Here is a 23099-nt window from a genome sequence, read left to right as displayed (position 1 = left end):
AATATTTTTAAAAGTCAACTCTCACTGTCTTATAATCGAAAGGTAAGCATGGCGGGCAGGGAGGAAAGAGTTGAGGTTCTTTATCGTTTTATCGCCACCCAAGCGGTCTACCCCTTATCTCCCATCTTCCCCTGCTAGATTATCCTTCTCGGCCCTCTGGCACCCTTTCCCACCCATTGTATTTTATGTTTGTTGTTGTTGTTAGGTGCCTTCGGTTAGTTTTGATTCATAGCGACCGACCCTATGCACAACAGAAGGAAACAGTACCTGTTTGTGTGTGTGTGTGTGTGGGGGTGGGGGTGTGTGGGGGGGGGGTGTGGGGGTGTGTGTGGGTGGGTGGGTGTGGGGGGGCGTGGGGGGGTGCGTGGGGGTGTGTGGGGGGGGTGTGTGGTGAAAATAAACGAAAAATAAAACCCATTGTCATCAAGTTGATTCCAATCTGTACAGACCCATGTGACGGAGTAGAACTGCCCCATAGGGGTTCCTAGGCTGTAATCTTTATGGAAGGAGCCTAGGTAGCAGAGTGGTTAAAGTGCTCAGTTACGACCCTGAAGGCTGGGCAGTTGGAACCCATCAGAACCTCAGGAGAAAGATGTGGTAATCTGCTTCCGTAAAGATGACAGGCTGGAAAACCCCACGGGCAGTTCTACTCCGTCCTATAGGTCGCTATGAGTCGCCATCAACTCGACAGCCATGGGTTTCTCTACATTTGCTGATTTCATGTAAGTGAGGTCACACGGTGTTTGTCCTTCTGCCGCTGACTTATTTCGCTCAGCCTGATGTTTTCACAGCTCATCGACGTCACGGCAAGCATCAGGACCTCATTTCTCTTTATGACTGCATAATCCATTGTTTTAATAGGAGTCTCTGGGTGCTGTAAACAGTGAGGGTGCTTAGCTGCTAACCAAAGGGTTGGAGGTTCAAGTCCACTCAGAGGCATCTCGAAAGAAAGGCCTGGCAATCTGCTTCCAAAAAACTCAGCCACTGCAAACCCTGTGGAGCGCAGTTCTCCTCTGACACACTTGGGGCCACCGTGAGTCAGAGCTGACTCAATGGCAGCTGCTCTTTTTTCTTAGAGCGGTTTTTGGTTCACATGAAAACTGAGCAGAAAGCACAGAACCTCCACGCACGGGTGTTCTGCTATCATTAGCCCCTTGCATTCCCGTGGTCCCCTTGCTAAAGCTCATGAACCGATATTGACAGATGGTTTTTACTGAAGTCCACAGTTCACGTGAGGGCTCAGTCCTGGTATGGCACAGTCCTCTGGGTTTGACATATGTCCACTGCGACATTGTTGTGCAGAATAGTGTCACAGCCCTAAAAATGCCCTGTGCCCCCCTTATCCTCCTTCCCCCCTCCCCAAACCCCTGGCAAACACCCATCCCTCTTTCTGCCTCTATAGTTTTGCCTTTTCCAGAATGTCATCTGGTTGGATTGTACAGTATGTAGTTTTTTTCAGAATTCCTACACATTTTCAGACCCCTTTTCACAGAAGAGTGGGTGCTGGGGTGGGTGGTCTGCATCAGTGTGGGGGTCTGGGGCTGTGCACCCCACAGGCTGCTGAACCTCAAGTTTATGTGTGGGTCCCTGCCTGCTCCCCAGTTGCTGTGTGTTTCTGACTCTCTGCCTACGTTTCCACCGTTCAGTCACTGGGCAGGTATGAACTGAACTCCTGGTACGTGCCAGGCATTGCTGGGGACAACATAGTGGCCAAGGCAGACACAACCCCTTCTTCACAGGGCTCATAGTCCAGTGGGGGAGACAGACACATAGCCAGGCAGTTACAGGTGCTGGGGGGGCAGATAGAGGGGTTGTGATGGGAACCCCCTGGGGTGCTATGGGAAGGGGGGGTGCTGAGGTTTCCTGCATGAGAATAGCAAAATCTAACACATACACAAAGGGGCCCTGGTAGCACAGTGGTTAAGTGCTCGGCCGCTAACCCAAAGGTCCTGGTCCTCGGGAGAAAGAAGTGGCAGTCTGCTTCCATAAAATATCAACCAAAAAAAAAAAAAACCCATTGCCATCGAGTTGATTCTGACTCCTAGTGACCCTACAGGACAGAGTAGAACTGTCCCCATAGGGTTTGCAAGGGCTGGTGGATTTGAACTGCTGCCTTTTTGGTTAGCAGTCGAGCTCTTAACCACTGTACCATCATGGCTCCCCATAAAAGATTACAGCCTAGGAAAAACCCTATGGGGCAGTTCTACTCTCATATAGTGTCACTAGGAGTTGGAATTGACTCAACCTCGACGGGTTATATAGGATTTATATAGGACTTATATAGGAGTCCCTGGGTGGTACAAACAGTTAAGCACTTGATTACTAATCAGAAGATTGGCAGTTCAAACCCACCCAGTGGGAGAAAGACCTGGGGAACTGCACCCACAAAGATGAGGGCCTAGAAAACCCCATAGGTCAATCCTACCCTGTCGCATGGGGTCACTATGTGTCCAAATCCACTGGACGGCACCTAACAACAATTACATTATACCCACTTACAACTGGGGAAACTGACGCCCTAGGAAACTTGTCACGGATGGAACCCCTAGGAGGGGGCGGGGCTGGATCCGGACCCTATAAATCTGGCTCCAGAGGGCAAGTTTTGAAAGCCAGGGCTGGAGGTGGAGTGGAGAGGATACCGTGCCTCCTCCTTGAAGAAACTTGGCACCTGGAGTCTTGTGACCCGGGGGAGGGGCGGGGCAGTTAGAGGATAACCGGGAGAGGCCGAGAGCACCGCGTCGGAAACCAACGCACCTGACCGCTTCGCGTCTCTGGGCCTTATAAAAAAAAAAAAAATGCCTTATAAAAAAATATCTGGTCTTAAATGGGAGTGAGATGGGTGCCGCCTCTTGGGGCCGTCGCCAGACAGGGATGAAGTCATCCACGTGGTGCGCCCGGCCCCGCCAGCGCTCAGTAAATGCCGGCTGGTGTTATTATAATCATTATCCCATTATCATCGTTCATATTAATTAATTGGTACTAATGCTGCCTCATAGGAGCCCTGGTGGCGCAGTGGTTAAGCGCTCGGCTGCTAATCGAAAGCGGGGAGGTTGGAACCCACGAACCTCTCCACGGGAGAAAGACGTGGCAGTCTGCTTCTGTAAAGATTTACAGCCTTGGCAATCCTATGGAGCAGTCCTACTCTGTCCTTTAGGGCCGCTGTGAGTCGCAATCGGCCGACTGCATCGGTTTGGTAATTCTGCCTCTTGGCTCCCCACTGGGTCCCCCAACAAGACCCCCCCCACCTCACTCCCGCCCACCCCACCCTCTTCGGACCGCTCTGGTCTTCAGTAAGCTCTAGGCGGACTGGAGCTGGGGGTCCGGGTGGGGGCACTCCTGGCGTCGCCCCCCACCGGGGACTGGGGTCCCGCAAACCCTCCCCGTGTCTATGGGCGCTAGGACCCCGCGACCCCGAGGGCGCCGGGGTGGAGGCCCGGCTAACCCCGAAGCCTCGCCCCTCCCCCTGCTGATTGGCTCGCTGGCCCCGATGCGCGGTTCCGATTGGCGGAGGCGGCCGCCGCTCCCGGGGTGTCCCCCGCCGCCGCGCCGCAGTCTCCCCGCCGACTGGCTCCGGGGCGCAGTGGCTGCTCAGGCCGAGGGCCGGCCGGGCGGCAGTGGTCTGCCAGGGATCGGCCCGGCGCGGGGACTTCGCGGCGCGGCCGGCCTGCCCCGAGGGCTCCTCGGCGGCCCCCAGACGGTCCGGGCCGGGGTGCCCCCTCGGAGCCGGGGGCTGGCCGGTGCCCCGGGCGCGGGGCGCGCCGAGCCGGGCGTCATGGGCCCCGGGCCCCCGGCGGCGGCGGCCCCGCGGGCGCTGTCCCTGGTCGCGCGGCTCAGCTACGCCGTGGGCCACTTCCTCAACGACCTGTGCGCCTCCATGTGGTTCACCTACCTGCTGCTCTACTTGCACTCGGTGCGCGCCTACAGCTCGCGGGGCGCCGGCCTGCTGCTGCTGCTCGGCCAGGTGGCCGACGGGCTGTGCACGCCCCTCGTGGGCTACGAGGCCGACCGCGCCGCCGGCTGCTGCGCCCGCTACGGCCCACGCAAGGCCTGGCACCTGGTCGGTAAGCGCCCCGGCCCCCCAGGACCGGCCTCCCCTGTCTGGCAGTCCCCCCAGGGCCTGAGCCTCCACCTGCTGTCAGCCTCATGGCTGCTGTCTGACCTGCAGAGCCTCTCCATCTGACTACCTGCCTGACCCGCCAGTGCCCCTTCCCTTTGACTGGCTGACCCCTGGGGGCACTCTGTACCTTCTCTGGGGTGGGCCTGACAGCCCAGTGCCCTCTCTGTCGGTCTGTCTGATCTGGCCTGACTTTGCAGACTGCTGGCAGGTGGTTGGTTACCCAGACCCCCCTGTCCGAATGACTGTCAGGCTGTCCAGACATCTCTCTGTCTGCCTGTCTGTTCCCCCAGGGCACCCTACTTGAGCCTCTACCCCATCTAGAGCTACCTGTTTTTTGGGGGTTTGAGGGTGCTGCCTGGGAAACCAAGATTTGGGGGCTGGGTGGGACAGAAGGGTCTGGTGTCTGTGGCCTTCTCACACCTCCCACCTGTCGGACTCACTGGAGATGGGAGTCTGTAAGGTGTGTAATGGACCCCCTGTGTCCTGGGACAGTGGCCCAGACTGGAGGGCTGTTGGGGAAGGCGGGAGGCTGGTTCCCCAGGCTGGGGCATCCTGTCACCAGTACATGCTGATAAGGCCACTGGGCCTGCCTCTTGGCACCCTCCTCTCCCCGCCGGGACCCTGGGCCTTGAGATTAGCCCCAGCCTCTTTCTCCGATGTTCTTCCTTGAGGTCGAGCTGCCACTGGCACCCTGGCATCTGAGGCTTGCCTGGCATCCTGGAGACAGGGCCAAGAATCATGCCCACTCTCAGAAACCCTGGGGTGCCATGCATGCCTTCTTACCCTTGGGGGCATGGACCGAGAGAGCAGCTGTTTGACCTGAGCAAGCCAAAATGAGAGTGTTTTGCAAGACGTAGCAGGGTGCCTGGCTCTCCTGGGCCAAAGACTGGGGGCCGGATTTTCAGGTTTCTGAGGACATGGGGACACCCAGCCTGCCCCTGGGTCAGTTTAGCCCACAGCACCCGGGGAGGGGAACAGGGAGAGACAGGGGGCATGGACTTCAGGTGAGGTACTGCCTCTTCTAAAAAATGGGCATTTGGGTCCTCCCTTCTTTCTCTCCAGGTTCTAAAATGCAGTTTTATTCATAATAGTTGGGTAAACTCATTGACAAGGAGCCCTGGGGCCACAGATAGTTACGCACTCGGCTGCTAACCGAAAGGACAGCAGTTTGAGCCCAACCAGCGGCTCTGTGGGAAAAAGACCTGGCCATCGGCTTTCATAAAGATCACAGCCTAGGAAGCCCTATGGGGGCAGTACTGCTCTGTCACATGGGGTCTCTACGAGTCAGAATTGAGTGCAAGGTACCTAACAACAACAACAAAGTCATTGACAAACAAAATAATCCCTGAGCTGAACCTGGGAGAGACAGAGAAGGAGGTGACTCTTTTATGTGGGGTTGAGCCAGCCAGGGACCCTGTTGGGGTGGGAATGGTCCCTGGCAGGTGCAAAGGCCCTGAGGTGGGTGGGACCCATTACCAGTTCAGAGCTTCTTTCATAGATGGGAGGCCTGAGGTTCAGGGAGGGCTCTGCCTGGTCCCCCCAGGAAGAGTCTGAGGCCCCCAGCAGGGGCAGGGTTAAGGAGGCTGAAAGCACCTTTGTAAGCAAAGAGGTGAACCCTTTGAGTTTATGCAGAACAGGCCTGGGGACCCAGTACCAAGGCTTCTACCTGTGGCCCTCCCCCACGTTGGTCTCCCCCAGCCCAGCTCGGGTGGGCAGTGGGGAGGCCCAGGAGGGTCTGTGGAAAGAGGAAGCCAGGGCTGCTGATAAGTTGACCTGAAGGAAGGTCACCCGGGTAATAGTGCCCACTTCTCCATTTTACCCCTGAATCTGTGGGTGGTGGGTGGGGTGATTCAGGAACCCTGAGAGAACCTGGCACCCACACCCAGGCATTTATACTCCCGTGGGTTCCAGATGGCGAGACTGGAATTCCTAAGGAAAAAGTAGAGCTCTGGAAAGGAAGTCTTCCTGGGCGAGGGGGCATTAACTTTGGGGTGTTGAAGGATGAGTAGGAGTGTGTGTGTGTGTGTGTGTGTGTGTGTGTGTGTGTGTGTGTGTGTGTGGCCGGAGGGAGGACATTCCAGGCAGTGAAAATAGCTTGTGGGAAGGCATGAAATATCATGGCCTTGAGGCTCAGGGAAGGAACTCTGGGGGTGCAGTGGTTAAAGCACTCAGCTGCAAACGAAAATGTCGGTGGTTTGAAACCACCAGCTGCTCCATGGGAGAAAGAGGTAGTGATCTGCTCCTGTGATGATTACAGCCTTGGAAACCCGACGGGGCAGTTTTACTCTGTCCTCTTGGGTCACTGTGAGTCAGAACCGAGTCCACGGCAGTGAGTTTGGTTCTTGGTTTGGAGGCTCGGAGTGGCAGGAGCTTCAACTTTCACACGTGAACTCTCAGTCCTACGCCAGCTCGGCCAGGCAGGGCCTTTTATTCTCTCCATTTTCTGGAACCTGAGGCCCAGAGAGGCAGTCACCTGCCCAGGCTGGTCCAGCCCGGCAGCCGTGCTCTACCAATGGTTAACCAGGTCTGCTGGACAGTAACAGAGGCTGGCTGCAGTGCCCTGAGCAGAGTCCATGGCTCCGGTCCCCAGGGAGCCTTAGGCTTCCGGGAATCTCCGCCCAGGGGCCCCCTCCTGGCCACCGGTTCCAGAGAAACAGGGTGGTTTTGGTTTCACTTCCCAATCCCAGGACAGAGGGTGTGGCCCCCGTGGGTCTGAGCAATGAGGTCATCTCCGGAGGCTGGAGGAAGCCCAGCTTCCAGACAGAGGCCAGGGCCTCCTTCAGGCACTCCAGGATGGGAGGAGAAGGGCGCAGGGCCCACAGGTTGGCTTCGCAGCCCCATGGTTCACTCACTGGGCCTCAGTTTCTTCATCTGGAGAGTGGGCATAATAACGCTTGCCCCTTAGGGCTGTGAATGGAAGCTGCTGTTATTGCTAACCACTCATTCAAAAGATGTCGATGTGCCAGGCTCTGTGCTGGGTGCCAGGGACACCCAATGACGCGTAGAGCCCTGGTACCCACCTCCATGGAGCCCTCAGTCTGGCGGGGGAGGCAGGCAGGAAACAAGCAAATAAACAGAATTCCTGTGTGTGCCAGGGGGTGGGAGGCAAAGGAAGCAGGGTCCCAGATAGGGAGCGTTTCCTGGTGGGTGCCCAGAGCCCTTCTCTGGTGGCAGCGGGCGAGGGAGCTGACTTCTTGCTGCTGTTCTACCTGGGTGCCAGAGACGGTGCTGCTGGCTGTGGCTGGAGGAGCCAGGAGTCAGCAGGAAGGGCTTCAGTGAGGTGGTCTTTGAGCTGAGACCTGAGGGATAAGAAGGATCCAGACTTGCTAAATTGTGGGGGAAGAGCGTTCCAGGCAGAAGGAACAGCTCGTGCAAAGGCCCTGGGGCAGGGCTGTGCCTGGTGAGTTGGAGGAACAGCCAGGAGGTCCACAAGGCTGGAGTGTAGGAAGTGAGTGAGGAGAGAGAGGAGGAGGGAAGAGCAAGGGAGGAGCTTTCTGGAAGAGCTTCCATTTCTTCTAAAGTATTGTTTTTTCTGAGCATATGGAGAAAAGGGCCTGATGTAGGCATTAGTCTGTTTCCCAGCCTGTGTCCCCAGAGTCCAGGACACCATTCTAGGGAGAGGCCCCTTCTGAGCTGACTGGTCCAGCCCACTCCTCCCAGGCCTCCTGCCTCCTGGGACCCCACTCTGGGTACCAGGCTAGGGTGGGATACTTGATAACGACTACGTCGTTGTCAGAGCTGGGGAGAACAAGGCCTTCTTCCCCGTGGGCGAAGCAAGAAGGGGAAGGTGTGGGTGCAAATGGTGCCTCTATGGTGAGCAGACCTCAGGCGGACCCCAGGAGGCCCTTCAGCCTGCTGTGCCTTGGCTTCCCCTTCTGTCACCAAGGGGACAACCTCTGGGAGCCCTGGGCTGCTATGGGTACGCCAGGTTCTTGCCCCTGTGTCTCACCTGGCCCCATGTCGGGGCTGTGCCTCATTATGACGTATGACCTCACTGGAGCCCCAGCCTGTTTTGTGCCTCAGTTTCCCATCTGACCACAAGGGTGTATACCTCAGGAAACCCTAGACTGGTGCGTGGAGGCCTCTCTTCTCTGTCTTATTTGGCTCTGTGATCCCAACCAACGAAAACCCAAATCCGTTGCTGTCAACTTGATTCCAACTCATAGCGACCCTATGGGACAGGGTAGAACTGCCCTATGGGGTTTCCGAGGAGTGGCTGGTAGATTCGAACTGCTGAACTTTTGATCTCAAAGGGACTAAAAAAAAAAAAAAAGAAATCCCTCAGTGCCTTAGTTTCCGCATTTGCCATGGACACTATATACCTGGAAAGCCCTGGGATGCTGACCCCCGCCCCACTGTGTGACTTTGGGGGAGTGTCGCAGCCCTTTCTGTGCCTCAGCTTCCCTCCCATCACACCCCGAGGAGTGCAGGAAGGCAGGGTCCCTGCCTGCAGTGTCCCCGGGATGTGAACCCCGCCCCACCTGGCTCCCCACAGGCACCGTCTGTGTCCTGCTCTCCTTCCCCTTCATCTTTAGCCCATGCCTGGGCTGCGGGGCCACGACGCCCGAGTGGGCTGCCCTGATCTACTACGGGCCCTTCATCGTCATCTTCCAGTTTGGCTGGGCCGCCACGCAGATCGCACACCTGAGCCTCATCCCCGAGCTCGTCACCAACGACCACGAGAAGGTGGAGCTGACGGCTCTCAGGTACTGCCTTGACATCCCGCGGCCGCCCTCTCTGCCTGGCTCTGGGGTTCCGCATGACGCTGTACTAGGCAGCTGTTGCTGACTAACAGATTAGCCCAAAGCTTAGCGGCTGAAAACAGCACTCGTGTGATCTCACAGCACGGCTGGCTTGGGGCCTTTGCAATCAAGGTGTTGGCTGTGGCTTGGTTCTCCTCTGAGGGTTGGGGTCCCTCCTCTTCCATGCTCATTTAATTGTTGGCAGCATTTGTTTCCTTACAGACCTCATGCTGGCTACCTTCTCTGAGGCCAGCAGAAGAACCTCTCTGATCTTGGGGACCACCTGATTAGATCAGGCCCACCCAGGGCCATCTCCCTTTTGATTAACTCAAACTGATTAGGGAGCTTCATGGCAGCTGCAGAGTCCCTTTACCTTTGCCACACACTGTTACCTAAGCCCTCTTTCCCACCCCACCCCTCCCCGTCTGTCAGTCTGTCATACTATGGTGGCTTGCGTGTTGCTACGCTGTTGGAAGCTCTGCCATTAGTATTTCAAATACCAGCAGGGTCACCCATGGTGGACAGGTTTCAGCAGAGCTTCCAGACTGAGATGGACTAGGAAGAATGGCCTGACAATCTACTTCCCAAAATCAGTCAGTGCAAAAACCATGGCTCACGACAGAGCATTACCTGATACAGGGCTGGATGGTGAGCCCCTTAGGTTGGTTAAGTGCCCTCGAGTCATTTCCAAAGCAAGCAACCGAAGCACAACAGAAACGCTGCCGGATCCCGCGCCATCCACACAGTCGTTGCTGCTTTTGAGCCCATTGTTGCAGCCGCTGTGTAAATACATCCCCTTGAGGGTCTTCCTCTCTGTTGCTGACCCTCTACCAAGCATGATGTCCTTCTCCAGGGACAGGTCTCACCTGATAACGTGTCAAAACTATTAAGACGCAGTCGCGCCATCCGTGCTTCCAAGGAGCATCCTGGCTGTACTTCTTCCAAGACAGATTTGTTCGTTCTCTTGGCAGTCCACGGTACATTCAATGTTCTTCGCCAACACCACAATTCAAAGGCACCAACTCTTCTTCGGTCTTCCTTATTCATTGTCCAGCTTTCACACGCATATGATGTGATTGAAAATACCATGGCTTGGGTCAGGCGCACCTTAGTCTGCCAGGTGACATCTTTGCTCTTCAACACTTTGAAGAGGTCCTTTGCAGCAGATTTACCCAATGCAATGCGTCTCTTGATTTCTTGACTGCTGCTTCCATGGCTGTTGATTGTGGATCCAAGTAAAATGAAATCCTTGACAACTTCAGTCTTTTCTCCGTTTATCATGATGTTGCTCACTGGTCCAGTTGTGAGGATTTTTGTTTTCTTTATGTTGAGGTATAATCCATACTGAAGGCTGTGGTCTTTGATCTTCATTAGGAAGTGCTTCAAGCCCTCTTCACTTTCAGCAAGCAAGGTTGTGTCATCTGCATAATGCAGGCTGTTAATGTGTCTTCCTCCAATCCTGATGCCCCGCTCTTCTTCATATAGTCCAGCTTCTCGGATTATTTGCTGAGCATACAGATTGAATAGGTATGGTGAAAGGATACAACCCTGACGCACACCTTTCCTGACTTTAAACCAATCAGTATCCCCTTGTTCTGTCTGAGCAACTGCCTCTTGATCTGTGTAAAGGTTCCTCATGAGCACAATGAAGTGTTCTGGAATTCCCGTTCTTCGCAGTGTTATCCATAATTTGTTATGATCCACACAGTCGAATGCCTTTGCATAGTCAATAAAACACAGGTAAACATCCTTCTGGTATTCTCTGCTTTCAGCCAGGATCCATCTGACATCAGCAATGATATCCCTGGTTCCACGTCCTCTTCTGAAACCAGCCTGAATTTCTGGCAGTTCCCTGTCGATATACTGCTGCAGCCGTTTTAGAATGATCTTCAGCAAAATTTTGCTTGCCTGTGATATTAATGATATTGTTCTATAATTTCCACATTCGGTTGGATCACCTTTCTTGGGAATAGGCATAAATATGGATCTTTTCCAGTTGGTTGGCCAGGAAGCTGTCTTCCATATTTCTTGGCATAGACGAGTGAGCACCTCCAGTGCTGCATCTGTTTGTTGAAACATCTCAATTGATATTCCATCAGTTCCTGGAGCCTTGTTTTTCGCCAGTGCCTTCAGAGCAGCTTGGATCTCTTCCTTCAGTACCATCGGTTCCTGATCGTATGCCACCCCCTGAAATGACTTAATGTTGACCAATCATTTTTGGTATAATGACTCTGTATATTCCTTCCATCTTCCTTTGATGCTTCCTGGGTCATTCAATATTTTCCCCATAGAAACAAGGCTTAAATTTTTTCTTCAGTTCTTTCAGCTCGAGAAATGCTGAGCGTGTTCTTCCCTTTTGGTTTTCTAACTCTAGGTCTTTGCACATGTCATCATAATACTTTACTTTGTCTTCTCAAGCAGCCCTGTGAAATCTTTGTTCAGATTTTCATCATTTCCTCCTTTCACTTTAGCTACTCTACGTTCAAGAGAAGGTTTCAGAGTCTCATCTGACCTGTTTTAGTCTTTGCTTTCATTCCTGTCTTTTCAATGACGTCTTCCTTTCTTCAAGTATGATGTCCTTGATTTCATCCCACAGCTCATCTGGTCTTCAGTCAGTAGTGTTCACTCTGTCAAATCTATTCGTGAGAGGGTCTCTAAATTCAGGTGGTATATACTTAAGGCCATACGTAGGTCGTAGGTCGTTCCTAGGTTGGAAGGCACTCAAAATACCCAGTGGCCACAACAGTGGACTCAAGCATACCGACAATCATGAAGATGGTAGAGGACCCTGCTAAGTTTAATGCTGTTGTATGTGGGATTTCCAGGAGGTGACTCCAGGACAACTAACAACAACAAGCCCTCTTTCAAAGGATCACCTGATTAGATCAGGCCCACCTAAGATTATCTCCAAGTATTAACCCGGAGTCAAATTGATTAGGTACCTTAAATAGATCTGTAGAAGGTCACGTAAGTGATATCCCACCATATTTACAGGTCCTGCCCACAAGGGGAGGGGATTATACAGGGTGTGTACCCCAGGGGGGCAGGAATCTTGAGGCCATCTTAGAGTTCTGCTCACCACTCATGGGTACAGTTGATGCCTGGCTTATCCACTGACTTGCTTGAGGCACTAAGGAAGGTTATGTGCTATAGGACAATAAAAAGAGCATGCATTGAGCACTCGCTGTGTGCCAGGTGCTGTTCTAGGCACCTGACAGGCATTATTACTCCCTTAATCTTCACAACTCCAGGGGATGGGTTACTTCTTTCATTTTCCAGAGAAGGAGACAGGCCCAGGGAGGTCGTGTGGCCGAGGCCTGTACGTGGAAGTGCTGGGGTTTGAACAGAGTGGGTCTGTGGGAGGCAGGTTGTAGGAAAAGGGAACAGGGGTCAGTTCCAGGCAGAGGGAACAGCATGTGCAAAGGCAGCCAGTGTGGCTGGCACTCAGAGCAGGGCTTGGCTCACAGCCTTGACAGGAACTAAGCACCTTAATTAAACACATATATGTACCGTGCTTATTTTCAAGTGAAGTTCTATTTTCACATGGCAATATGCTCAATACATGTGTGTTACTCTTGCCGTTTTAACAATGTCTTCGCTGGGGGCCCACCCTATCTCCAAATCAGCCCGTTTGTCCCCAGCCCTGCCCACCACGGCCTCCTCCCCCTCCCCCACCTTTAGTTCCCCATTATGGTCCTCAAAGGCATGGGCACTAACGGTGGGGATTGCCCAATGCCCGGGGCCTCTGGGGGCAGTAACAAATGGGAGACGGGCTAGATCAGCTGAGGCCAAGTTCTGGGGCGCGTGCTATGTTTAGGCACTTCACCAGCCAACCTTATTGTATCTTCACGTTGACCTCCAGAGGTAGGATTGCCCTTACTCTCAGAAAGGGAAACTGAGTCACTGTGTAATCCAGAGGCTTCCTGTCATCCCTGGTGAGCCCCTGGAGGGACGTTGCTCCAGGGCTGCAGGCAGGAGCAGACCCAGGTGACTAGATCATGGAGTTCTCGCCTGGAGAAGCCCAAGATCTGGGAACCAAGAATTCTAAAACCCTGGCTTCCCAGCCTCCTGGGCTCTGGAGCTGCAGCCCCGGAATCTCGACAACCACGACCCCAGATGGCAAATAGCGGTCACAATGGAGCTGTGAATCATCAGGTCATGTGCAGGCTGGGGAAACTGAGGCACCAGGACCTTCTCCAGGTCCCAGTGGGTCAGCCAGGGGTTCCCCAGATGCCTCAGCAGCTCTGACCATGTGTGTGGCCACCTGGGAAGGAAGTGGCCACGTGGTTTCCGGTGCGGCCTGGGCTGAGGCTTCCGCTCGTCCCCACTAGGTACGCCTTCACCGTGGTAGCCAACATCACCGTCTATGGCACTGCCTGGCTCCTGCTCCACCTGCAGGGCTCCCCACACATGGGGCCCACCCAGGAAGTCAGTGACCAGCTGGGGGTCCAAGATGTGCCGGTGTTCCGGGTGAGCTGGGGTCAGCTAAGGCCACTGCTGGCTGGGTGGGATACCCCAAAGTCCCTGTACTTGGGACCTGAGCCACTGATTTTTTTTTTTGCTGGGTTCCCAGAACCTTTCCCTGTTGGTGGTGGGCATCGGAGCCATCTTCTCACTGCTGTTCCACCTGGGCACCAGGGAGTGGCGCCAGCCGCGGTTGGAGGAGCCAGACGAACACAGCCCTCTGCTGACCCCGGTGGCCCGGCCCTTGCTGCTCTGGAAAGACTGGCTTCGGGAGCCGGCCTTTTATCAGGTGCGTCAGTGGGGTGGAGAGGCATGGAGACCTGGAGTCATGCATGGTCCTTTACTCAGCAGGGCTGTAGCTCTGAGGAAGCTGGCAGGGACGGGAAATGAGCTGTCCCTCCATGCCGTACCCAGGACAGACATGACTCATCGATTACTGCTCTCTTCTCTGCCTGACCAACTAGAAAAAAACTAGAAAGTCACCACTAATTGATCCTGTGCAAGCTTGATGCAACCTGTTTGCATTCATTCCCTGCCTTGCAGGGGTGCTCAGCAAGCCTCTCCTCCGGCGCCCTCTGCTGGTGAGATTGGAGAAGGGCCCTGTCTCCAATTCAGGCCCCTGCCTTAAGGGCCTCCATTTGATCCCCCGGCAGTCCCTCTGTCTGTCTGCCCACAGGTGGGCCTGCTGTATATGAGCACAAGACTCATCGTGAACCTGTCCCAGACATACATGGCCATGTACCTCACCTACTCCCTCAAACTGCCCAAGGTGAGCCGGGTGGGGGTAGGGCTGGGAGGTGGGATGGCCCCATCCTGCCTAGTCAGCCTGCACTGAAACACCCCGTGCCCGGCTCTGCCCTGACAGAAGTTCATCGCGACCATTCCCCTAGTGATGTACCTCAGTGGTTTCTTCTCCTCATTCCTCATGAAGCCTATCAACAAATGGATCGGGAGGAACGTGAGTGTGGGGCCGGCGGGGAGCCAGGGCGGGGGTGGGAGGCATCCTTGCAGCCGGGGCCTCACCAAAATCAAACTCAGAGACCTGGGGGTCTCAGATCCCAATGATTCTAGACTCCTCTAGATTCTAGAGTTCTCACCTTATAGAAGCCCAGGATCTGGGAGCCAAGAATTCAGGAATCCTGGCTCTCGAGCCTCATGGGTCCTCAGGGTCCTGGGCTTGCAGGGTTCTAGAATGTTCTGAAATGATTTAAATTATTCTGCACTGTTCAGTATGGTAGCCTTGTGTGGCTCCTGAGCACTTGAAATGTGGCCAATACAACTGAGGAACTGAGTTCTCCATTTTGATTAATTAATGGATTAAGGAGCCCCGGTGGTGCAAAGGCCAAGCGCTCAGCTGCTAATGGAAAAGTCGGCAGTTCGAACCCACCAGCTGCTCTGTGGGACAAAGGTGTGGCAGTCTGCTTCTGTAGATTAATCCATAAAACCCATTGCCATCCGGTCGATTCGGACTCATGGTGACCCTCTAGGACAGAGTAGAACGGCCTCATAGAGGGCTAGCAGCCACAGCACAAAACCCTTACACCACCAGGGTTTCCCATAAAGATTACAGCCTTGGAAACCCTATAGCGCAGTTCTGCTCTGTCCTAGAGGGTTGCTATGAGTCAGAATGGACTCAACAGCAATGGGTTTTGTTTGTTTGGTGGCACAATGGTTAAGCGCTCGGCTGCCAATCACAAGGTGGGCGGTTTGAACCTAGCCAGTGGCTCCGAGTGAGGAAGACCTGCTCCTGTAAAGATGGTTATTTGTTGTTACCCGCTGTCAAGTTGATTCCGACACATTGCAACCCTCTGTACGACAGAACGCTGCCCCATCCCTGTAAAGACCACGGCCAAACCCTGTGGGTCAGCTCTCCTCTGTCACCTGGGGTCGCTATGAGTCAAAACAGAGCCGATGGCATGTAACAGCAACAACACTTAATGAATTAATCTGCATTTAGAGTTAACCACAGGTGGCTAGTGGCTACCATATTGAGCAGCACCATCTAGAACATTGTTCCACAGAGCTCTGAGAACCCCTGGGTCTCTGGATCTCGGAATTCCATGAGGTCAGGGCTGGTGACACCCTTAGGGAGTGTCCAGCTCAGCCTCCTTCTTTGCTGTGGGGAAGGGAGCCACGGCTTGAAGACCACTGAGGGTGTATGCTGGGCTAGCAGGTGCCCAGTGACATGCTGCCTGACACTGGGGTGGTCTCCCTGCAGCTGACCTACTTCACTGGCCTCCTGGTGATCCTTGCCTTCTCAGCGTGGGTGGCGCTGGCCAACGAGCTGGGCTTGGCTGTGTACGTGGTGGCCGTGCTGCTGGGCGCAGGCTGTGCCACCATCCTCGTCACTTCGCTGGCCATGACGGCTGACCTCATTGGCCCCCACACGGTAGGGCTGGAGGGCAGGGTTGGGGTAGGGGTGTGGTCCTGAGCGGGACCGCGGGCACCCACCACCCTGCCCATGTCCCCACAGCACAGCGGAGCCTTTGTGTATGGCGCCATGAGCTTCTCAGATAAGGTGGCCAACGGGCTGGCAGTTATGGCCATCCAGAGTCTGCATCCCTGTGTGTAAGTGCTGATGTCATTTGTTCATCCATTCATTCATCCAGCCATTCATTCATTTATTCTTTCATTAATTTGTCCAATCATCCAGCCATTCATTTGTTCATCCAGTCATTTGTCCATCCATCTATTCATTCTTTCATTAATTTGTTCAGCCACACATACATTCACTCATTCATTTGACCATTCCTTGTTCATTAATTTATTCATCCATCCATTCATTCATTTGTTCGTTCATTCACTAATTCACTCCTCCATCCATTCATTTGTTCACTCATTAATTTGTTCAACCATCCATCCATTCATTCATTCATTCAGCAGGGGCGTATTGTATGCCAGGCTCTGCTCTAGGTCTGGAGACTCGGTAGACATGGCCCTGGGAGGCCTGGTCGTCCCTTACCTTGGACAGTTTATTCATTCAGCAAACGTGCAGTCTGCTGTGTGTGCCAGGCACTGACGGGACAGTGTGTACTGTATCTGGAGGAATGCAGTAGGGAGTAGGGACTGAGGGCAGGGATCGTGGCAGCTGACAACCCACTGTCCTCAGACCCACAGAACTCGGGTTCCAGACCCAGATGATTCTAGACCACCGAGCTTGTGCCTTGCAGAACCCCAGGGTCGGGAAACCAAGGCTGACCTCACAGAGCTGGGGCAGGTGCCGGCTATGCTCATAACTGCACACATCAGTGTGTCTCTGAGACCAATGGCCAGCGCCAAGGAGAGCAACACTGACTGGGGCCTGATGGGGCTGGGGAGTCAGGGAGAGCTTCCCTGAGGAGGGTGACTGGCGAGTTCTAGGCAAATGGGGAGGGATGGCCCATGTAAGTGCTGAGGCAGGACCAGGCCTGGGGAGTTGGAGGAACAGTGAGGAGGCCCCTGTGGCTGAAGCGGGGTGAGTGAGGGGGAGAGAGGAGGAGGGGAGGACAGGGAAGGGGCGGGTCAGGCCATGCAGGGCCCTGTGGGCCGCGGGGAGGGGGCCTGGGGGCTGTGAGCAGATGGACAGGCCCCGGCTCAGGCGCTCACGGGCGCCCTGTGGCGGCTGCGGGGTGGGTGGGGGGACAGACGGGGCGAGGGCGGAGCCAGAGCCGACTGCACTGGTCCGGGCGGTGATGATGGGGCTGGACTAGGTGGAGGCTGGTGAGGGGGGAAGTGGGCGGACTTGTGATAGAATTTGAAGGCAGAGCAGGAAGGGGAGGGGAAGAGGGTCAGATGGACGGCGCTGAGTTGTTGCGGAGTAGGGAGAGGAGGGGGAAAGGAGGTGGGGGGCAGGTGGAGGTAGGAAGGGATGGGAGGGGCAGGCGGAGGAGGTGGGCGGGCTGGGGGTGGGGCGGGTTTCCCGGCCGTTTGGGGGTCCCCAGGGGGGCCCACTCAGCCCGCTGGCCCCCCTCCCGCCCCCAGCTCGGATCTCTGCTGCACCGCCTGCGTGGCATTCTATCACTGGGTGATGGTGGTGGTGACGGGCGGCGTGGGCGTGGCCGCCACCCTGACCCTCTGCAGCCTCCTTGTCTGGCCCATCCGCCTGCGAAGCTGTGAGTGGTCCTCCCCATCAAGGGGGCCTGTGGGTGGAGGGCTGGGACAGGCCCCGCCCCCACTAACCCATCCCCCTTCTTTTGCAGGGGACCCTGGAACCCAATCCTGACACTGGTGCCAGCAGGGCTGTGTGCTTCTATGCAAATACAACCAGGCTTATGCAGATTGTATCTTGAGGGAGCTTCCGGAAGAGGTCTCCTCCATCTGACTATCACCTCAATCCCCAGCCTCCCACCTTCACTTGGCCCTGGGCTTAGTGAGGGCAGGATTGGGAGACTGGTGGCTTGTCCCTGTGGGGTGGGGACACCTAGTCAGGCTTCTGATACCCAGCGGCCTGTGAGTATTTAGGGTTTGGGGGTCCCTGCCCCCCTCTCTGATCCCTTCCCAGCTCTCTAGATTGGGTGCCCCTCGTCTCCCAGGATCATGGGGGTCAGGAGGGGAGGGCCCCCAATGAGGCCAGGGGTTGCCCTGGGCCTGCCTGCAGCTCACCCCTTCCCTTCTGCCCAACTGGGGTCTCCCCACATTCTGCTGGCTGGGCTTCCTCCCAGGGACCTATGGCAGGGTCGTGGGCTGGGCCTGGACCGCAGCCGTGGCGGGCAGCAGGACTGCCCAGTGGCCTGGAGGGCCCATTGGGGCACGGAGACTCTAAGACAGTGAATAAAGTGTCCCCCATGGGCCAGGACTGTGGCCTCGGCTTTTGTCTACCAGAGACGGAGTGGGGTGACCCTGGGCATCCCAGCCTCCTTTCAGAGGCTCTGTTTCCACCCCCACCCCCCACCACCTTTGGTCCCCTGGGACTTGTAACTCCTTGCCCTCCCAACATCCAACCCGCCCCAAAAAACCAAACCAGTTTCCGTCAAGTTGACTGTGCCTCATGGTGCCCCATAGGGTTTTCAGTGGCTGAGTTTTCTGGAAGTAGATTGCCAGGCCTTTCTTCCTAGGTGCCCCTGGGTGAACTTGCACCTCCAGCCTTTTGGTTAGAAGCTGAGCATGTAAACCATTTGTGCCACCCAGGGGCTCCCCCAATGCCCCGCCTGTCTCCAAAGTGGAGAGAGAGCCCAGCTGAAGGCAGGGAGGTGGATGATGAGTGGTGGCCAGCGACGGTGGGAGGCGGGGGCAGCGGGGCAGCATGGCCTTTATCAGTACGTGGGTGTGTAGATGGATGGGGGCCGCTGGTTGGACGAGGGGCAGTAGGGCTCGAGGTTCCACTGCCGGTAGTTCTGGGTTGTGTATCTTGGGCGTTGGGGCGGGGACAGGTACGGCACGTAGTCAGACACCTGTGACGGTGGCTCCACCCCGAATCTGTTCCTGTTGACCACTGTGGGGCCGAGGATTGGGGTTGCCTTGTGTCCCAGCTAAGTCCCTGGGGACAGGTTCTGGGGACCCCTTTGGGACTGGAAACTTCTGGGCAATTCCCGCCCCCCCGCTCCTGGGTGGCCTTGTCTCCCCCCAACCCCAGATCCCCCTAAAGGGTAATTTTTCTCCCCCAGCCCAGAGAGAGCTGCTGGAGGTGGGGCAGGCTGGAGGGCTTCCCAGAGGAGGAGACCTCTGGGTCTTAGAGGAGGCAGAGGGTGGACAGGACTCAGGGCCCTGGCTTACCGTACTCCTTCCCCCGGATGTGTCTGTCTTTCCATAGCAGGCTCCCCCACCGGGTGCTGGGCGTCTTATACTGGGCGGGGATGGTGGGGTCGTACCATGAGGCCTCCCGCAGGCGCTGGGTGTAGGCTGCGGGTCATGGGAGTGGAGGAGGCGGTGGTCATTTCGGCTCTGTCCCCCGTCCCCAGTAGCCTGCAGGCCGGGCAGAGGTGTGGGGGCCATGGGGGAGCCCCGCGCAGGTATCCTGGGGACCTGGTGGTGCTCACCTGAGGGCAGGCTGTGCTCCCGGTGGCTGTGGCATCCGTGCCAACGCGTGTAGGCGGCACGGTGGGAGCTGTCCAGCTCACGTGGCAGCGTGTACCAGGCGTCACGGGGCTCCGAGTTGGTCAGGCCCGTGTACCACTGCTGGCCGGCTGCGTCCCGGCCCATGGGCGTGTACTTCCATCGGGTTGCCTGCTTGATGGCCGGTGCCCAGCGGGGGCCCTCCAGGGCCAGGTACTCATCGCTAGGGGCCAGGTGGGGTGGCCGTGAGCCTGCGGCCAGGCCCTGTACCTGCCCAGCTCTGGAGTGGGCTCGCCCGCCCTCACAATGGGTGGGTGCACGGGTGGTGGGTGTAGGCTCCATGCAGGGGACTAGAATCCCTTCCTCCGACCCCACCCCCTGCCTGGCAGACAAGTGGGAGACCACTTGTAGCTCCTCCCCTTACTGCCACAACCCCCCAAGACCCCCGCTGCACCTTTAAGTTTTTTGTGGGTGCCCTCTCTTCCTGGCACACCAGGGAGGGAGGTCATGAGGTGCTGGCCACTCCCGGGGTCCTACGTCCTCATCCAGCTTTGACCTCCTCAGAGACCCAAAGATCCCTTCCTCCAGGAAACCCTCCAGCCTGCCCCAGGCCTGGAGGTGTGCGTGGGGAGGACATGGTCCCTGGCTGGGGCAAGGGAGGGGCTTGAGGGGTTTAGCGAGTGTCCAGGTTTTAGCCTGGCCAAGGAGGCATGGATCAGGAATGCAGAAGCGTATGGGATGCCCAGGCCCCAAGGAAGACCCTCTGGGCAGCCTTTGCTTTCCTGGAGGCCAGTGAGAGGAAAGAGGGTATGGTGTTCTCAGCTTCCTTCCTGGAGTTCTCATTTAAAGGAGATACTGTAACTGTCAACTACACAGCCAGGGCCTGGTCCAGGGATCTCCGGCTGGGGAAGGCTGAGAAGGCAGGGAGGGCTGAGAAGGCAGGGAGGGCTCCCTGGAGGAGGAGCGCAACCTGAAGATGAGGACGTCCCAAGGCCCTGGGACAGGAGGGGGTGGTTTAAGGGACAGAGATTCAAGGGTGTAATGCAGAGAAGGAAGTGGAAATAGGCTAACGACATCAAAGATCAAACCTCAGACCAGGTGCCATTACAACTAAAAATATAGGGAAAATGAAAAACCCAAAGCTGAGGAAGCTGTAGGGTAAACTTCAGCAGAAGCCTCACAGACACTCCTTGGGGGAAGCGGCAGCAGGCCTTTCACGGTAGCACGTGGGCAGCTGCGGCCTCCGTCCACTGGCAAACGTTTTCATTGCCCCAAACAAACTGAGCGCCTGTTAGGCAGGAACTCCCAGCCGCTGGTAATTTACAGCCTACTGCTCACACGACGTGTTTGCCTCATCTGGACGATTCACGTAAGTGGGATCGTGCAGTGTCTGTCCTTCTGTGGCCAACTTATTTCACTAACGTAGTGTTTTCAGAACTGCGTTCCGGTTGATGGCTGAGCGGTAGCCGTCGTGTGGAGGGACCATGTTTGTTTACCCCTCCTCCGTGAATGGACATGGGTGGAGCCCACCGTTTGTCTGTTGTGAACAGTGCAGCTGTGAACACGGGGGTCCGAGTGTCTGCTATTGAGTGGGGGGTGGGTGGACAGGTGGGCCCTGACTTCGGCCAGGTGGTCAGAGACTCAGGGAGCTGCCAGGTTTGGGTTGGTGGAGAGGGCTTAACATCAACTTGAGATGGCTTTTTATACCCAATAAATGGCATTCACAAGAAGCCGGACCAGGCCCCCGGGGGGGTGGTGAGATTTGGGGTGAGGGTCCATGTTGTCCAAGACAGGCCTCACCTGTACAGCGGCGCAGGGAAGTCAGTTTCCAGGGTCCCCCGGGGGACGTAGGGCCGGGCAGCCTGCCGCCTCAGGGTCTCCATGTCTGCCTCTGCTCCCCTGCGGCTCCTGCTGTGAAGGCCACTGGGGCCATTGTTGACAGTAATAAAGGCCACCCCCGTGTCCTGGCAACAGGGTGGCTACCCAGGCCCTGATAGCCCCTCCCCCTCCTCAGCTGGGGGTGTGCAGCAGAGGGCAGACGCTGGAGGGAGGGGGCCTTCTGGGAGGGGTATGTCATCCTGAACATTTGACATTTGGGTGTGGATGTGCTGGGGACAGTGGGGTCGGGGAGTGGCTATCTGCCGAAAGGTACAGCCTCCTGGGTCCCCACCCACCAGAGAGTCTCAGCTCTCTGCCTGGTCCCAGTGTCCTCTTGACTTCTGAGGGAGTGAAGGGAGGTGAGTGGCTCATAAGCCAAATAGAAGCCTCTGGATTTCCTGTCCTGTGTCCTCCCCGCGCAGTGGAGACCGCTCCATCCTGCCGGGGGCTCAGGCCGGAAACCTGGCCCCCCCATGCCTCTCCGCACCCCATCCCCACCCAGTCAATCATCTCGGTCTCCAAAAGACAGCCAGAACCAACGCTGGGACCCCAGTGTGCACAGCAACGGTCACAAGAGCCGATGGGGGAACCACCCAAGTGGCCACCCTTGGATGTCAGATGAACCCAGCGCGGTCCAGCCACACGAGAGGGTGCTATGCAGCTGTGAAGAGGGCTGGAGTCCTGATACACACTACGACACACGTGAGCCTGGAGAAGGTGATGGCTCAGTGAAGACGGCTGGGCACAAAAGGCCTCGTGCTGTACCACTCCGCTGGTGTGAAACACCTAGAACAGGCAGAGCCATTGAGCCCAAAGTTTATTAGTGGTTACCAGGGGCTGGGGCAGGGGCAAATGCGAGACTGCTAATGGGCACAGGGTCTCCTTTTGGGGTGATAAGAGTCCCCTGGAGTTAGATGGAGGCAGTGGTTGTACACCGTGAACGCACTAAATGCCAGTAATTGTACACTTGAAAACGGTGAATTTTGTTATGTGTATTTTACTGCAACAACAAAATGTGAAAAACCCAAAACACCCAACTGCCTTCCACCATGTGCCCTGGTCCTGGCCACAGTCAGCCACTGCCCGCCTGGCCAGGGGCAGAAGGCCCCTCAGTGGTCTCTCCCTGTGGCCTGGTCCCCCTGTGGCGGATCCGGCCCCTCCCCTCTCAGCACACACCCAGGGCTCCCACCTCCCTCAGTAAAAGCCCAAGTCCTCCCTGCAGCCCACAGGGTCCTGCACCACCGGCTACCGGCTGTCCCCTCCCTGCCTCCCTTCCTCCTCTGTTCCCCTCGCTCACTCTGCTCCAGCCACACGGGCCTCCTCGCTGTTCCTCTAACTTGCCAGGCCTGGTCCTGCCCCAGGGCCTTTGCACAGCCTGTGCCCTCTGCCCAGGGCAGCACCTCTGCCCAGTGTCTCCTCAATCTCCTTCAGGGCTACCTTGATCAGCAGGTTCGCAGTGAACCTAGATTCCAAACTCCCTCTTCCCCACCTCCCTCCAAGTGACACACTTCTCATGGGTTTTGTTTATTACTGACTCGCCCACCACCACAAGCTGGACAAGGGCAGGGCCTGGGCCTGGTGTTCGCTTCACTTAGCAATGTCACCTGAGAAGAAAGGGCCTGGACTGCCCCTCTTCTCGGTCATGGCCAAAGAACGAGGTTCCAGACCACCTGGGCCAGCCATGCCCCCAACCCTGCGCCAAGGCCCCTGCTCCTCCTGTAGCCCCTGGGCCTGGGGTGCCCCTTTGGCCCAGAGCCTCCTTGCTCCCCACAGCTACATCCAAACCACCATCCTGCTCTTGTTAGAGACCCGGCTCCCTGACTCGGGCCCCTGCCTCTCCTTTATTGGCTCCAACCCTCACTGCCGTCTACAGGGACTTGGTCACCCCATCCCATGCCTGACCCAGCCCACTGTACTGCCTCCCACCG

The 23099-nt window shown here is 56.4% G+C and overlaps 2 protein-coding genes across 3 annotated transcripts; one reads left to right on the top strand and one right to left on the bottom strand.

The window, feature by feature from the left end:
- Positions 1-3568: 3568 nt before the first annotated feature.
- MFSD12 (major facilitator superfamily domain containing 12) lies at positions 3569-18168 on the top strand. The gene is made up of 10 exons (XM_049876399.1): positions 3569-4061; positions 8613-8823; positions 13191-13329; positions 13433-13612; positions 14000-14092; positions 14189-14281; positions 15542-15712; positions 15797-15891; positions 17284-17414; positions 17502-18168. The coding sequence occupies exons 1-10, from the start codon at positions 3773-3775 to the stop codon at positions 17522-17524; spliced, it is 1425 nt and encodes a 474-aa protein (XP_049732356.1). The 5' UTR covers positions 3569-3772; the 3' UTR covers positions 17525-18168.
- A 90-nt stretch (positions 18169-18258) lies between these two features.
- On the bottom strand, positions 18259-23077 carry TEKTIP1 (tektin bundle interacting protein 1). 2 transcript variants are annotated; one of them, XM_049876405.1, is made up of 4 exons: positions 21094-23077; positions 19278-19516; positions 19015-19140; positions 18259-18733 (listed from the first exon to the last, which is right to left on the bottom strand). In XM_049876405.1, the coding sequence occupies exons 1-4, from the start codon at positions 21174-21176 to the stop codon at positions 18555-18557; spliced, it is 627 nt and encodes a 208-aa protein (XP_049732362.1). In that variant the 5' UTR covers positions 21177-23077; the 3' UTR covers positions 18259-18554. The 2 variants fall into 2 exon arrangements, with proteins under 2 accessions (XP_049732362.1, XP_049732361.1); XM_049876404.1 differs by lacking the exon at positions 21094-23077 and having other exon boundaries at positions 19278-19651.
- Positions 23078-23099: the final 22 nt, after the last annotated feature.

This window comes from Elephas maximus, chromosome 3, assembly GCF_024166365.1.
Source record: "Elephas maximus indicus isolate mEleMax1 chromosome 3, mEleMax1 primary haplotype, whole genome shotgun sequence".
Taxonomy (NCBI): Eukaryota; Metazoa; Chordata; class Mammalia; order Proboscidea; family Elephantidae; genus Elephas; species Elephas maximus.
This window is presented reverse-complemented; position numbering and strand designations above follow the sequence as displayed.